The following is a 16,656-nucleotide window of genomic DNA, read 5'->3' on the forward strand; positions in this document are numbered from 1 at the left end:
TAGATTCAAGATACAGTTGTATTTCCCTTGTAGGTATGAATTTGAAAACTAACGAATATAGATGGAAAAATGAGATGCAACTTATGTTGGCCACATTGAGGTGATTGGGAGATGTACAATGTATAACCTTGTGCAGCAAGAACTAAAAGTCTTGAAATTAGGGGCAACAGGGAAGTTAAACATTAAAAGTGGCTGGTTACCCTACAAGAGGATATTGTTTGTACAGTGCATGTGAGAAAATAAACCAGGCGGTAGAGATCATACTGGTTGTGTAATATGGCAGTAGCCAAAGGCTGATTCACATGGCTTTATGAACAATTGTGGTTTTTATGACTTCGAAAGTGCTACCATGTGAAAGTGTGAAAGTGTCATTTGCATATATTGAGCTTTTGAAATTGATTTCAATAGCAGTGTAGAGAAACCATAGCCTTGCCAAGGCACCATAAATAGACCTGGGAATTGGATATGTTTGATCGGTCATGTTGATGTTAAAAAAAATTATTTATGACGAACAGATGTGGCAACAGTATATTAACTTGTTTGTTTGTTTCTTTGAGGGATCAATATATATTTGAAAGGCATAATCTGTGTGGTTCTTGGCAAGGTAACTGATACCTTGAATTACTCTGCCTCATGTATAGCCATGATACTACTTTCTTCTTCTTTTTTTTTGTTTACCCTGTATTTTTTCAGAATCATACTGCTACACATATTAGAAAGGGCAACCTAATCAAATTTCCTCTTTAAAATGGAAAATGAATTTCTCATATCCCTGCTGAACTGTCAATTTTTGCTCTAAAATGCACATGTGTTTAAGTAGAAATGTGTGAAATAACAACTGTACTAATAGTAAAAACACAATTTTAGTTTGGTAACAACAAAAATGCAAAATATTAGCCATAAAGGTTTGCCGGAAGTATTACAGTTGTAATCATACCTGATCATGATTGCTGCATATTTTTTTTATAATCAATTGATCAATCATTGATAGTCAAATTTGGCCACAGCAGTATCCACTGAATGATCTTCCCTGCTAGAATGAATTGCGTGGAGCTTATTGGAAAATACCATTGCTAGGGTATGATCAATCATCACTTGACGTTCTGCCTACCCACTACAAAACACGAAGGGTTCTTTCTTTTACACTTTGATCTCAGACTGCTCCAAAACAACTCATTGTTTCGGCAAATTTTGTCAGCCAGCCAAGTTTCTTTGTAAGAGCCTTTTCATATATACATGTATTGCAGGCAAATTCCAAATGGTGAAAGATGATTTTTGAGCCTTTCTGAGAACTACATGTACACATTGTATGTTTTGGCTTTAACAGGAGAGTGCATATCACCCCAAAGGAGGCCTGAAAACCACATTCCTGTGGCTTTCAGCTGTGTCCTTTGTATCATGACATTTACCATTCATTCCTGGTGTTTCACATGGTATAGTTTTGAAAAACAAATCTAACTTTTGTGTCCTTTGTTGTCCAGCCATGATTTGTTTCAGTTTCAGCATGTTTGAAAGCCTGTAAGTTGATCAGTCTATAACTAATTGACACACTAAATAGAAGATTTAGCTTCCTGGTTCTTTCTCAAATTGGCAAGAGTTTGTGAGATTTTTATTGAGTCTGTGCAGATTTAAAGAATGTAACCACTTCCCTCTAATCCTTTTCCCATGTAAGATATTCAGTGAAATTCAGAGGTGCCAATTTAATGATCACCCTTATTAAAGAATGTAACATTTTTCTTCTTTATTTTTCTGCTTCCACATTATGTTCCTTTTGATAGGCCTCTAAGTGATGGTAAGACACTGAAGACTAAGTTTGATGAGATATTCGCTGCCACAAGGTAAGTACATGTAGTGCCATCTCATTATAAGCGTGGCAGAAATGGAGTCTGCTGCATCTGTTGACACCAAATTTGCGATGCAGGCGCGCATTTACCAAGTTACGCATAAATATGTACATGTATGCAGCCATGACATTTTCAAATTTCATGAAAGCATTATATTTTCTTATATTTGATTAAAATCAATTAATGATATAGCTTTATGCTCAAAAATTTTTATCAAAAAACCCCCCAAAAGTCTAAAAACAAAGAAATAGACAAATAATTAAAAAATATTAAAAGTACTTTATAAGAATCTGTAAGGATGGTACAATTTGTTTCACTCACATACTGTAAAAGTGGAAATTTTCGCGGTGTTGAAATTTTCGCGCATTTCGCGCAACTAGAAAGAACGGCAAAAATAAAAGCACGCAAATATTTTTGCTTGCCATAATGTTCCTGTGCGTGATGTATTGATTCCGCGGAATTATAAACACGAGAAACCCTTCTCACCTTGCCAAGCGCGAAAAATTAGTCGTGCGAAAATATCGACTTTTACCATATGTTGAAGGAAACCCAACTGATATAAACACCATTTTTTTTTTAATGTAGTGTTAATAAATAGTCTGATTTCATGCATACATTATGCCCAAATTAGCATAAAGTAGCATAAATGACGATTTTTTTTTGTAAATCAACTCTCACAGTTCTGTAGATTATGATGCAGGCAATGTATGTGCTGACTTTTCAGCATGATTACGCGGTCGATGGTTGAGATCGGGGGGGGGGGGGGCCTTCACTTGATGTCATTAAATCTAGTTGATAAAAGAGATTTTGATAATTAGAGAACAATGTAGGAAAGATTGCTAATTTTTAAATCTTTGATGCTACAGGCAATGCTTGCTTTTTCCCCCCTTTTTTTATTCCTCACCTGAACCAAAGAAAGCAAATGCTTTGAGTAATATATTTAGTGAGTGTATTTTCAAGTTTGCTTGTAAATGGCAGATACAGGGGTGGACCTCTTTGGGGTAGTACAAATTTGGAGGCCAGTTTTCACATTAATCTTATTTTTGAAAATGCATGGTAACATTTTCAGCAGAATTGGTAGGTATTATTACCAGTGTTGAAAGAATATACAAAATGGACACCGTGCTGCCCCCTGGAGGTTCCTCAAATCCCCCCCCCCCCAAAAAAAAAAAAAAAAAAAAAAAGTTGTCATGTTCTTTTTGAGAAATAGTTTGAATGGGTGAATGAGTGGAAGGTGAACTTGTGAATGTCAAATGAGCAAGAGACCCACAGGGCTTTTGTGAGTCAGAAGAGAACTCTTCATTATTTGACCTTTTACTAAAAAATAAATAAGGAAATAAATAGATAAATCATTTTTTTTTCCAGATACATCAAGGCTCTGGAGGCTATAAGAAAGCTGAGGGCAGGACAGGTAAATATCTCACATCTTTTATTAGTGCTTATTACATTGAAATGGAGAAATAAACTCATAGATGCATGAATATAATAGTTTTTTCCGTTTACTCTTCCTGTATATGCATGTGTCTTTCGTTTTGAAATTCATACAGCTGGGTAGTTATTGATCCATCCAAGAAGTAAAGAAACCATACATTTGCAGATTATAATTGCTATGGAGATCATGCTAACAAATTATCATTTATCATTGTGCTATCAGAATTTCATTACTAAAGTCTTTCTAATATGTATTCTTTAATGAAGCAGGAAATATTATTCACTAAATTATTGATAAACATTGATAAAGCAATTCTTGATCACTACATTTACAACATTTCCTGAAAAAAAAAGCAGATTCTTTGTTGTGTTTAATATGTAATTCATTTGCTGTTTGACAAGAAGAATGATTATACATCTATTTGCTGGTTTGTTTCACTGTAGCTGACAAACTGCAGTGTATATATTATACATAAATTTTGAATGAATAAGTATGTGTTATACAGTGAACTTGTCATGTGTACATTTGTAAAATATCATTAACATTAATTTCTACTTTATTAATTTTTTTTTTGTTTAACTTACTCCTCCCCCTTTTATTTCAGGCTGGGGATATTAGAGAATATGCGATAGAAACCAGAAACCTCAAAGAATGGAAAGAAAAAGCCAAGCAGGTAAAAGATGTCATCTTATCAAACTTAACATCAACTACTGTACACTATATTAAAACATAAATGTGTTTAAAAGTCACTAGTATGTACCAGAGTATCAGTTTGTTTCAATAATTTATGAAGAAAGGAAAAAATTCAATTAGTCAGTTACGTCTGGCAAGTTCTAACTTCTGTGGAATTGTTGGATTCACACCTCCCTGCAGTACTAACGGCAAACCTCACAGATATTCATAGGTGGGACTGTGCTGAAAGTGATGACATGGCATAGTTAAAACATTTGTGCATGTGTTCTAGTCAGTAAAGTGACAAGATGGGTCAGTCCCAGTCAACAACCCTGACTATAGCAATGACATTACTAGAACAAACGGGTGATTGAACGAACAAATAAAGGTCCCAATATGCTTGATAGCAATATTGCAAGAAGGTGAGTATTTCATCATGTGTTCAACATATTGATGGTGCAATGTTGTGGTCTTTATTAGGCAGAAATTCTTTACCCACCCACCTTAACCCGTCAAGGACAATTCCCAAGTGTATACTCGGGCAAGTGTCTATGGGAAATGCATGTTGTAGCAAAATCAGCCCATCCTCAATGGGTTAGAGTGTATGCATTAGAGGGCTATGAATCTATGAATTGTACATGTAGTTTGGCTATGTTCAGCTCTTTCGATAGACATGATCCAATGCAGACCATGGATACCATTTCAATTTCATTTATCTTGTATGATGACTGTTATTAGTTTTAATAAAGGTTAAGTGTCCTATGCCCATAATAGTTGATACTCGCAGACTAAAGCTGTTCATAATGGTACATCTGTAACTTCTGTGAAAAAAAACAACAACTACAGCAATTATCTGGTGTGAGTTTCTTCAATTTGTCTCCCTCTACAAATTAAATTTGTTAAGATGGCAACTGCTGATCTGTAAATTAACAAACATAACAGAAAAAAAAAGGAACTGGTGGTAGTGTCGCTGCCCGGAAAGCAGTAGATGGCAGGTTTGAGTCCCACTGGTTCCTTTTTTCAGACATGTTTGTTAATTTACAGGTCAGCAGTTGCGATCTTAACAAATTTAATTTGTAGATCGAAGAGGGAGACAAATTAAAGAAACCCACACCTAAACCTTCACACCTCTGAAATAGTATCTTTCTTTCAACAACAATTATCTTTGCCACTTCAGCTCTCGCAAGACCTGGATGAAAAGAAGACAAGATTAGCAGCAGATGAGGCATCTGTGAGAAAGATTGAAGAAAAGCTGGAACCAGTAGAGGTAGGTCATTTCAAACTTCACCGTGGCTTTCCTCTTTTCTTCGACTAATCATTTATTAGGGTAATAAGAATCCATTGCCTCTACAGTCAGAATGAGTTTAATGAATCTCGATATATCTTTTTCTTTACATCCAATCATGATTTCAATGAATTTCACAATTTTCACAATGTATTCTTTCTCTGATAGTATACATATGAATGACAAATAGTGAACTACAAACAGTATTTTATTTCTGCCAATATTATCCTTTCATTTTACTGTATTAATATCCGCACCTTTGTTTGCCATTTTGATCGTAATAATGCTCTGATATTTTTGTAGAACACAGTTCAACACAGAGTAGGTTCTCAAGATGCTTTACAGAGGATGTACAGAGGGGAGAATCGCAACATTTTTTTTGACCTGATTAGAAAAGAAAGATGCATGAATGTTGTCACAGCAACCACTGGTCTCAGTGTAATATTGTTGGGTTGATTTGTCTATGTGCAGGCACAGTATGAAGAGCTTGTCAAGAAGACACACAACATCACCAAGTTGGCCAATGAAGTTGGTAAGTTTATCCTTGTGCCAGCATAACTCCATCATATGTACAATGTAAAAGACAGTGTGTATTTGGAGTCACAGATTGTTTGAGATGATGTGGGTTTTTTTCCCAAGAGAGGTGAATGAGGTTGTAAGGTTAAGCAATCAGAAACATTAAATCTTTACCCCTTTTTCTCCCCTGGGAACCAGTGGCATGCACCTAGAATCACCACAATCTTTATATCACATAATATGATTTTCTGTTTGTGTTCAATGCCCGCTTGTATTCAAATAAATAAATAATAATGATAATAATGTACCAGTATTCACTTCAGAGAAGAGTGGTGGTACAAAGCTTCAAGGTGATAAAGAGCATATCATGGGAGTAAATGTACAATAGGGATGATTGAACAATGCAGTATATATTGAAAAAGAAAAATTCTCAACAGTGACAACATACTATCACCTTTATAAGTAAATGTCACGCAATGAGCAGTGGACCAATCAGATCACAAGAATTATGTACATGCTTGTAGGTGTCGTATTTAAACTTACTCTTTCTTCCTCCTGTGTCTGTCGATATGCCTGTCTTTCTCCTTTTTTTTTTTTTCTCTCCCTGTGTAGACACCATGCTGTATGTATGCCTCTCTCTATCATTCCCACTCACTGTTTTCATGCTTCGGCCACGAAGTGTCGGTGCAGGCATTATGTTTTTGGCTCATCCACTGCCTGTCTGTCAGTAATCATTCTTATGGATGACAGAAATTAAGAACCATGTGAGGTACACGTACATACATCCAAATGAAACTGGCGTATGTTTTCTTTTTTTTTTTGCGTTGAATGTCTCTGGTACTCTCTTTAATTTCTGCATATCTGGCTCGCTTCCTGTTTCCGTGGCAACATTTCAGCCAAGCTCCAGGGGCAGAAAGACCAGTTGGTACGAAGCATGCAGAGCATAGAGAACAAACTGGAGAACATCTTCCAAGGTGAGGTGGCTTGCAGAGAGTAAATTGTACCTTGGGGGCCTCTTACGTATTAACCCATTGAGTCCCATGGTGGTTGCACTTCAGAAGTTTAGATATGTCACCCTGCATCACATAACCACCAAAAATCGCCAGGAATACATTTTTAGTTACGGGTAATATCATTCCCCCTGCTTTCTGGAAGAGGTACTTCAAGCACTCCTTCATTATGCTAGAAAAGTGCAAATAATGTTGAGTTTTCTTTATGTTTTTGTCGAGCCCACCGGAGGTGTGGGAAGACTAAGAGATCGCCTGCGGCATCTGTCCGTCCATCGTCCGTCCGTCGTCCGTTCGCCCGTCGTCTGTCGGTAATGTTACAAAAACTTAAATAACTCTCTACTGAGTATTTCAATTTCAATCAAACTTGGAGGGAAGAGTGGTTATGCAAAGTTACACATTTTACCAAACATGAAGGGCACCTCAAGGTCAAAGGTTACAGGCAGAGGTCAATGAACTCGAGCCCAATGTTAAGTTTTTAGGGCACGTTTTGTTTATGGCTCGTAACTTTTGATGTATCTGTCTGTTTGTGACCAAACTTAGATGGTAGATGTACCATGGGAAGTTGAAGGTTACCGCAAGGTCAAAGGTCACAGACAGGGGTCAACAAACTTTTAGGGCCCGATTTTAAGTTTTTATGGCGTGTTTTGATAATGGCTCATAACTTTTGATCCCTTTGTCCGTTTGTGACCAAACTTGGATGGTAGATGTCCCTTGGGGAGGTGAAGGTCATCACAAGGTCAAAGGTCACAGACAGGGGTCAACAAACTTTTAGGGCCCAATGTTTACTTTTTGTGGCACGTTTCGATTGTGGCTCATAACTTTTGATCCCTATGTCCGTTTGTGACCAAACTTGGATGGTTAATGTCCCTTGTGGAGTTGAAGATCAAAGGTCATAGGCGGGTCAATGAACTTCTGGGAGTTAGAAAAATAATAATTTCTTGTACGCGAATGGGCAAGACATAATTTGGCGCTTGCCTTGTTTTTTATATTGTTGTCCAAAGTGATATCATGAAGTGGAGGGGTCTCCATATCCAGTGATGACGGCACCGAATTTTAAAAGTTCATAACTTCTGAATCAATTGTCTGATTTTTTTCTTTCATTGTGTGTGTGTGATTCCTATGAATTATATCAGGGTCAGTTGAAGACTTGAAGCAGATCCATGCAGACCACCAGAGGCAAGTGAAGGAGAAGGAGCGTTCCTTACAAGAGGTACAGAGCCTAATTGGTTTCATAATGTCTAATGAATTATGCAATTTCATCTCAAAAGTGATCAAGGCTATTGTACAAAGTTGTAGATCCACATCTTCAAAAAACAACAACAAAGTATCAGAGACAAATGGCTTGATTTGTGACTTTAATACCCTGAAATCAAGTGTAGAGAAAGATAGTACATTTCTTACATCAACACTCTACACACACATTTTAAGCACTGCTTGCTGCACCCAAGCTGAGATTATCCAAACTCCATCCAACTTTTTTCTCATTCATGTTTGATTTCATTTCATTATTACTTGTATTTGGTTATCCAAAGAAGTACTCGAGTAGTCATGATATTTATTTCCTCACAATGTGGTTACTATATTAATTAATTTGGGTACTGCTATGACTACACAGTGCTTCACTTCTTGCCTTCTGTGTGTTTACATACTTGTCAATGCCTACATCTACCTGTTATTTGAGGATGGATGTATAATCATCATGATAACATATATGTGTATGTGTTATAATCACACCTTACAACAAATTCTGCTACTGACTACGGGATATATTTGCCCAGATTTTGCCTGTTTGTGCAAACTAAACTCCAGATACTCAAAAATGTAATCAGTGGGAACAGGAATCCAAAAACAAGACAAGATGAAACAAAACAGTGACTAACCTAAATCTACCAATTTTATGTGTATTGCTATTATGAAACAGTGCACTCCCATTACAACGAACACGGTTATAACGAAATTTCGTAACAACAAAGTCTTTTCTGAGCACCACTGACAAAAAAAAGAGAAAGAAATGTGCTCCGTTATAACGAACTGAGGATCGCTTTCGAAAATACGTAGCAGAACAAGCATTTGTAACGTCTCCGCATGGGCGAATGCGTCACATCACTCTGCGTTCGCTTGTTGTGTCACGCACAGTTTCCAAGTTGAACTTGCATTAATACAATAATCTGAAATTGAATAACTATTTGTTCTATTGTTCACATAGCTTTCCAGTGTATGACGAGTATTCAACAAACAGAATATCATATATACTTGGCTTCCTTGTTTTCGTTATATATTGTATTTGTTCGGTTATAACAAAATTTAGTCATAACAAAGAAAACTGCCGGTCCCGAGCATTTCGTTATAACGGGAGTGCACTGTACCAAACTTCATTGCTGTATTCCGACAATCATTTCCAGCATTTATTCTCAGTGTAATCTTGACTGATACGTAGCAACTCGTACATTTCTCTTCCTTTTGTCAGTGTGAAAGGAAGAAACAGAGAACACAGATGTTTGCCCAGACAAAGACCAATGAGAGGTCCAAGCTATTGGTCAGCGAGGGTGTACTGAAGCAAGAAGCAAAGGTTAGAATGACCTCTTGATTGCTACTATTTTTATCCACTGGTTATTATGCGAGATTGTCCTATGGGGTCCAACAAAGGCTATTTTTTATTATTATAATTTTTTTTACTTGGCTGTGGTTTGTGTGTTTATTTTAATTTGGCTATGGTTTGTGTGTTTGTTTTAATGTATCAAGCCTCATAATCATAAGTCTTGAACGGCATGAATATAAGGGCTTATGTCAGTGTATCAATGCACAATTTAATGAAATGTGTGTTATATTTTCATAGAATTTGATAATACACTCTATCTAAAGTGGAGACTGACAATTTGCTCTGTAATGTGTGTTTCAAATGCATGTGTTGCAAATGCTGACTGCTTTCTTTATGATATTATCCTTTGGTGTGACAAAATTTGCAGAACTTTAGGAATTCAATGAATCATACATTGTCTTTTTGAATAATGTATTTCAAACTGACATTTTTTAAGCTGCACTGACACAAATTTTCAGTGCTGAATATACACCTCAAATCTTATGTCTTAACCTGTTGTTGAGGACGAGTCCCGAGTATACTTGGGCAAGCGTCTTTGGGAAATGTGTGTTGTAGCAAAATCAACAAACCATCCTCAACGGGTAAAACATTGCAATCCATTTTACTTACAGCAACATCAAGAAACCATCACAAAGCGAGACCGTTACATCCAGGTGCTTGCATCCAAGCTCCTTCTGGGTGGCTACAGCAGGGCTGGAGAGATCACTGCCACCAGAGCCGGCGAGTTCATGGAGGAGGTGAACCGCTGGACAGAGATCCAGAGAGGGGAGGCAGAGCAGATCAAGGTAGGAATGTTGTCATGGTAACAAGAAACTTGCTGCATCATCAGGGATGATAAGTTCAGAATTATTATGATATTGGCGGTGAAGTTATAATGATACCATGTGGTGATTGTAGTGATGATAATAATGGACATACACATAATGTTGTTGATGACAATAAGAGATGAATGTTAATGACATAAAATTCCTGTTCCTGTTAGAACATTTCATTACTATCATTGTTATAATTATGCTCCTCTTCTTCTTCTTCCTATTATTTTTATTTTTATTATCATTTTTTTGTGGTTGTTGTTGTTGTTTTTGTTGTTGTTACCAGTATTAGTAGGTAGTAGTAATAGTAGTAGTAGTAGCAGCAGCAGTAGTAATTGTAACTATTGTCATAGTCATTATTAATCATTATTAGTATAGTCATGAGCAGCAGGAAACGAAAGTCAAAAAGGAAAGTGAGAAGATTTATACCACATACAAGGATGACCAATCAGGCTAAGATTGTGTTTTTCTGTGTTTGCACTTGACGTTCAGTGGCAGTATGAGGAAAAAGAGCAGACAGTGGAAAAGCAATGCCAGGATTTGAGAGACACCAACACACGCCTTGAGACCACCATCAAGAGCAAGCAGAATACCATAGTGGGTACCGCCCGTTGTGTGCTTGTTACCATTGGAACCACATTGTGCAGTCATTTTGAGCACCATCATTCTTAGCCCTGTTACCAATGGTAGCGCAGATTGTTTGAATTGTTGTGGATACTCCTGGTCTCATACTAGATTTTCGAGGCACCATGTACTCATAATAATTGTGTGTGCAACACAGCCTGTCTTTGACCAGGTACCGGTGGCACCACAAATACTTTAAAGGGTTTGTATAGTTTTGATTGAGACCTAACTTAAAGGGACATTCCAGACGATTTTCATAATTTCACATCGTGTAGTACATAAATCGACAACTCCATGTATTGGTTTGTGGAATTCATTGCGGTTCTTGAGCAGAGAAACAATACTTTGAAAAATCTTAAACAAATTACACTGAACAAGGATGATGACATAGGAGGTTCACATATTTCAGAAATGTAGCAGTGTAATTTCATTACAATACCGCTTGCTTGTGAGTTCACCTGTGGTATAATCTATGCATGCCTTCTTCTTTTGTTCTGCTTCCTTGAGCCCCAACTCTGCATTCTTATGGTGACTCTGCCATGTCATCATCCTTGTTCATTGCAATATGTGTTAGATTTTGAAAATGTTCTTATTCTTCATCCCAATTATCACAAATTCTGAAACTCTGTCCTCAGTATAACTAAATTATAGTTGATGGGGCCCAGCTTTTATTGGGATGGCTTTGTTTTACTTTGTTTTTGGATGTCTCAGCCATTCCAAAACTGATTTTCATCTAATAAAACTTTGAATTCAATGTCATGCTCTGTATTATTTCATAAGTGGTTTCTTGGTATCTTGCAAAAAGTTAATAGCTCAATCTTCACCTCCACTAATACTATACCATCCCTTTAAATTGCTGGGCGCACAACTGGTCTAGTTCCAGGTCTTAGAGCCACCATGTACCCTTAAGAATGAACTGTTTCCATATCAAATGTTTCTTTTCCTACAGATTAAAAAAGGAAAGCAATTAATTTGTCTCTTCCCTCCCATGGAGTTCATTAGGCAGGAATTTGTTTACCTGTTGCTTGGTAGGGCAAGCTTTGTGGTTGTTAAGAGCAACTTTGTGAACAAAACCCTCATAAGATTTGATTACATCGTATGATTCCAAAACAGATGATGTAATTGTCTAATTCTATTCTATGTACAACATTGTCCTGTCTTTGGCTAGGTACATTGTACCAATGGCACCATACATATCGTTAGTCACCAAGTACCATTTGCGGCAAATGCCAGTGGTACCATATGTATGATTTGTGCAATCTGTGTAGAAAAATTGTATGAAGTATTTGACTGCTAGAGGGTCAGAAATGATTTTACTGATGCATAATGTATTCTACGAAATGGTATTCATGCAATTCATGCATGTCTTGTACACAGACAGAGTAACATCGGCAATTTTCATTCCTTCAACCCTTCCATTCCAAATGACAGGGAGAGAATTCCGCAAAACTTCGCTACATCAAAGCGGAGCTCGGCACCATGGATGCCAGTTCGCAGAGGATGAAGGAGCTTGAAGGGGATCAAAAGAGGGCGGTATGTCATGAGAAAATATGACAGTTTGGGGCTTCTTTTGTTTTTGTTTTTTGTTTTTTTTGTTTTTTGTTTTTTTAGCCCCGCCCAAATAATTGATAGGAGCATCATGGTTTGTTATGATGTAGGAAAATCTCTTCAGTAGATTTCAGGATTGCAACTTGACTTACATATGCCATACATGGTCAAGAGTCAAAAGTCAAAAGTTAATACAAAATGTTCGTCTCCAGCTGTGAATTCAGTTTAAAATGCCCAAAGGAAAAACATAATGATGTATTGCAAGTTTTGAGGATATGGAAATATGAAAATTAAAAAGAAAAATCAATCAATAGTCTTTGTACATTAGTTTTGCAGTGGTGAGACCTATTTTTCATATCATTTCAAAGACTGCATGGTGAATCATGTACTTTTTGTATTTATAAGACAGTTATATCTGCCTTTTCTGCCAAATTAGTATAAGAAAAAAAAGGTTCATTATGCATACTAACAATTCGTTTTTAATTCTGTTATTTCTTTGATTTATGATTACTGTGGTACACTGTTACTCCGTACGCAAATTAACATGACTGAGTGACCAAAAATGTCTTTAATGGATGTTAAACATTGTCAAGCAGTGCATACATGTAGTTTTCATTTCAGGAGAAGAAATTTTTTTTTAAAGATTTGAAGAAAAAATAGAAGTATATTTCATACACAAATGGGTGATTAAAGATATTGGTCCGAATTCACGAAGGTGGTACAAATGAAACCATCGTTTAAACCATGGACAAAAACCATGGAATATTTCATTAAGAAATCAGTCATTTCGTCGATGAAATAATTATTTTGTAACATAATGACAACATTTTGTAACTAAATGAACATTTCGTCCATGAAATTATAATTTAGATAACGAAACGGTCATTTTGTCTGACCAATTTCGTAACGAAATATTCAGTGCAACACTTGGTGCTCCATGGTTTTTGTCCGTGGTTTAAACCATGGTTTCATTTGTACCACCTTCTTGAATTCGGGCCATTATGTCTGCAGAGATTTGCACATAAGGATTCTTAGGGCGTGAGTAACTAAAAACCACCACGTCACATCCTAAACAAAATTGTTATCTCCTCCATTTTTGTTCTCTATTCTGGAAGTAATTATTTGGTCTACCTCACATGCAGGAGAGTGAGTTGCAGCAGCTGGAAAGGAGTATGGATGAGGTTGAAGTAAGGAGAGAGATTGACTCACTGGCCAGGGATACTAGTCAGCTGGAGAAGAGAAAGAGTGAACTCACGTGAGTTGCAAAGAAATGTCTTGTAGCCATTTTCCCCCAAGTTGAAAATGTAGGATTTAATCCATAGTGTGCTGCTTGTACCAGTGTATACATACCACAGTAGATCCCACGTTTGAAGATGTTTTGTAGTTTGTGTTCAAAAGAAAATTTTCTTATGTTACTTCGTCAAATGGGATAATGCTTACTGGTATTTTTTGTTTAATCACTGTGATTCTATGTAGCAAATTTGGCCACCCATGATAAGGTGTTGTGAGTCTAGCTTTGGGGAATGGATTAATACAATGATTTCAGGTGCTTCTCCATCTCAAATTTATCAACCGTGAAACCGTCCCACAAGTCCAGATATGGCTTTTGTGATGGTTTCAGGAATATCTGTGACAACTGGCCAAGATTTAGAAAACACACCAGCAAATTCACTCGGCAGGCAAAGCACTTAAAGTGACTTACACTAAGACTAACCAGTTCAAGATCCATGAGGATTGCCATCTTAACACTATCTGATACTATCTTGTTTTCTCCTATGATTAGCAATGAGCTTACAACAATCTCATCCCAGTCACAAGCCAGGGTGAAGATGGAGATGCTGCAGAAAGACAAGAATGCCAAGGAGGATCAAATCAGAAGAGTGTAAGTTTGCTCCTGCTTTGACACCACTTTTTTAACCCTACACCAATTCCTTCCCATCACCCCATCCCCATGTCTCCTACTGGACCTACACTACCCCACCCCTGTGATTTCCCATACGATTGAACTTCCACTTCACTCCCTAAGAGCTAGGTGCAACCAGGTAAAGTTGTCCGTCTCAAGTACACACATGAAAAATGGGTGAGAGAGCTGACCACTCATGGTCTGCCCCAGGTGACTAGCAACAGTCAGCAAATGGTGTCAACCAAACACATAGTGCCCTGTGAGAAGAAAAACCTGTGTTCCTTGTTTCAGTTGATATTAACGAATTTTAGATCTCAATATCATGTTCTTGGACTGAGTTTATGAGCTCTGAACCCTTTTTATTCTTATCATGCGTTTCTCTCTTTCAGGAGAAACAAACGAGAAGATGACATGCTTCATCTCCTTGGCCACTTCCCCTCAGAGAATGTACGAGGCAAGCTGCGTGACTACTTGATGTAAGTTAGCCAAGACCGAATTCCTTCTTCTAGCTGTGACATGATATGCATAAGAATATTTTAATACCAAAATGTTATTTTGATTTGTCTGTGGGGGAAAATTTGATCTTATGCCGTGCAGTAGCCTTGATTGCCTTTTAAGACAGTCATTATGTTACGTGATGAAATCAGTTGTTGTTTCTTTACCAGATAAAAAAGGTATCAAATTAGATATTTGTGTACAATGTCATAATTGATTATGTTCTTCTTCTTCTTCTTTCAGTAAAGGGTCCTGGGATTCGGAGATAGAATTATGTTGGATGGGATGTCTACTTGAGAGCTCATGTTCTTTTATGAATCTGCAAAAGGCATATTATAGTCAAGTGATTAATTTTCTGTTTTACCACCTTAAAGTTTCCTCAGTAAAAAGAGCTATTTGTCAGAGGGAGACATGATAATGCAATGAACTTCAAACTTCTTACCTGTTACCTTCCACCATCTTTCATGTTTTGCAGTCAAAAGTCAGAGGAAGTGAAGAGCTGTGCTAATAAGTTACATGGGGCCAAAGTACAACTGGGTGCCAAGGAAGCAAGTAGAGACTCTCTAAGGTGAGATTTAGGACAGCTATGAGGGTAGCTCAGTCGTTAGAATGCCTTCTTTGCCATCAAGCAGACCCTGGTTTTGAGGTCCACCAAGACCAACTAAACCGGTCCTGTGTGCAAGTGTAACTTGTTCCTTACAGGAACTGGTATATCAGATTCCAAAAATGTAAATGAGGCTATGCGCATTTGTGATCTGAATTCATATTTATTTGTGTTCTGCTGCCCAGAAAATGACTTTGATTGAAAGACTAGAGTTTCTTCTATTAATATCTATTATCTTTCTGTTTCATAACTGCATGTATTTTGTTCAATTTACTTTTTTATGCCTCCGCCACAAAGTGGTGCCGGAGGCATTATGTTTTCGGTTGTCCGTCTGTCCATCCGTCCGCCCGTCCGCCCGTCCGCCCGTCCGTCCATCCGTCCGTCCGTCCGTCCGTCCGTAATGAATTTTGTGGACAGATTAACTATCAAAGCCTTTTGAGGTATCCTAATGAAACTTGGCATGTATGTGTATTAGGGGGTGACTATCAACTTTTGGGTGCACATGCTCAAGGTCAAAGGTCAAAAGGTCAAGGTCAAATACATAAAATCTTACTATTTCCACCATATCAACGCAATGCCTAAAAATATTTTCTTGAAACTTAGTGTATACATGTATTACCCAATTAAGATTCTCTTGGGAAAGTTGGGTCATGAGGTCAAAGGTCAAAGGTCAAAAGTTCAAGTGAAAATATTAAAACTTTACCTTTTTCTCTGTACCTTGGAAATTGTTCAAGATATCTTCATGGAACATAGTATATATACATGTACTGACTGGCAGTGATTATCTAGAGAATTAAGATTTCATGGGGTCAAAGGTCAGGGGTGAAAGCTCAATGGCAACACTTCAAAATTTTACTATATCCCTCATGTTTATGCAATGCCAGCAGGATTTTTTTTTTACACTTGGTGTATGCATGTATAACCTAATAGAGATTCTCTAGAAAGTTTTTTTTTCTTTTGTTTTTGCCTCAAAGGTCAAAAGGTCAAAGATCATCAAGTGAAAGTGCTGAACTAATTTTTTCCTCCATATCTTGGAAGTGGCTCAAGTTATCTTGAACGTACTACATTATGCCATATTTATGCATGTTTTGCCTGACAGTGATTATCTTATGAATTTTAGGGTCAAAGGCCAGGTGAAAATGATAACAATCTACCATTCAATACAGAAACTGCACTTTTTCTCCATACCTAGAATATTGCTCAATGCATAAACATATGAATGGGTCAAAGTCAAGTTAAAGTCCTTAAATCCCAAATACATGCTCTCCTATTCATCCAATTAAACCTAGGTCAAGGAAGGTGAACATTTAAC

At 37.1% G+C, this 16,656-nt stretch overlaps 1 protein-coding gene across 1 annotated transcript in view; it reads left to right on the top strand.

The window, feature by feature from the left end:
• The window catches only part of LOC139719949 (DNA repair protein RAD50-like), a 70,457-nt gene that overhangs the window by 21,239 nt on the left and 32,562 nt on the right, over positions 1–16,656 (top strand). Inside the window, exons 8-22 of the mRNA XM_071631328.1 lie at positions 1,779–1,838; positions 3,210–3,255; positions 3,881–3,949; positions 5,126–5,215; positions 5,705–5,765; positions 6,646–6,723; positions 7,893–7,969; positions 9,227–9,328; positions 9,970–10,143; positions 10,663–10,767; positions 12,226–12,327; positions 13,485–13,597; positions 14,126–14,224; positions 14,635–14,721; positions 15,216–15,308. Of these exons, the coding sequence (XP_071487429.1) occupies positions 1,779–1,838; positions 3,210–3,255; positions 3,881–3,949; positions 5,126–5,215; positions 5,705–5,765; positions 6,646–6,723; positions 7,893–7,969; positions 9,227–9,328; positions 9,970–10,143; positions 10,663–10,767; positions 12,226–12,327; positions 13,485–13,597; positions 14,126–14,224; positions 14,635–14,721; positions 15,216–15,308 (1,356 nt within the window). The remainder of the gene's footprint in view (positions 1–1,778; positions 1,839–3,209; positions 3,256–3,880; positions 3,950–5,125; positions 5,216–5,704; positions 5,766–6,645; positions 6,724–7,892; positions 7,970–9,226; positions 9,329–9,969; positions 10,144–10,662; positions 10,768–12,225; positions 12,328–13,484; positions 13,598–14,125; positions 14,225–14,634; positions 14,722–15,215; positions 15,309–16,656) is intronic.

This window comes from Diadema antillarum, unplaced genomic scaffold (assembly GCF_040938485.1).
Source record: "Diadema antillarum isolate AM-2024a unplaced genomic scaffold, OU_Dant_1.0 scf00000117, whole genome shotgun sequence".
In the NCBI taxonomy this organism is placed as follows: domain Eukaryota; kingdom Metazoa; phylum Echinodermata; class Echinoidea; order Diadematoida; family Diadematidae; genus Diadema; species Diadema antillarum.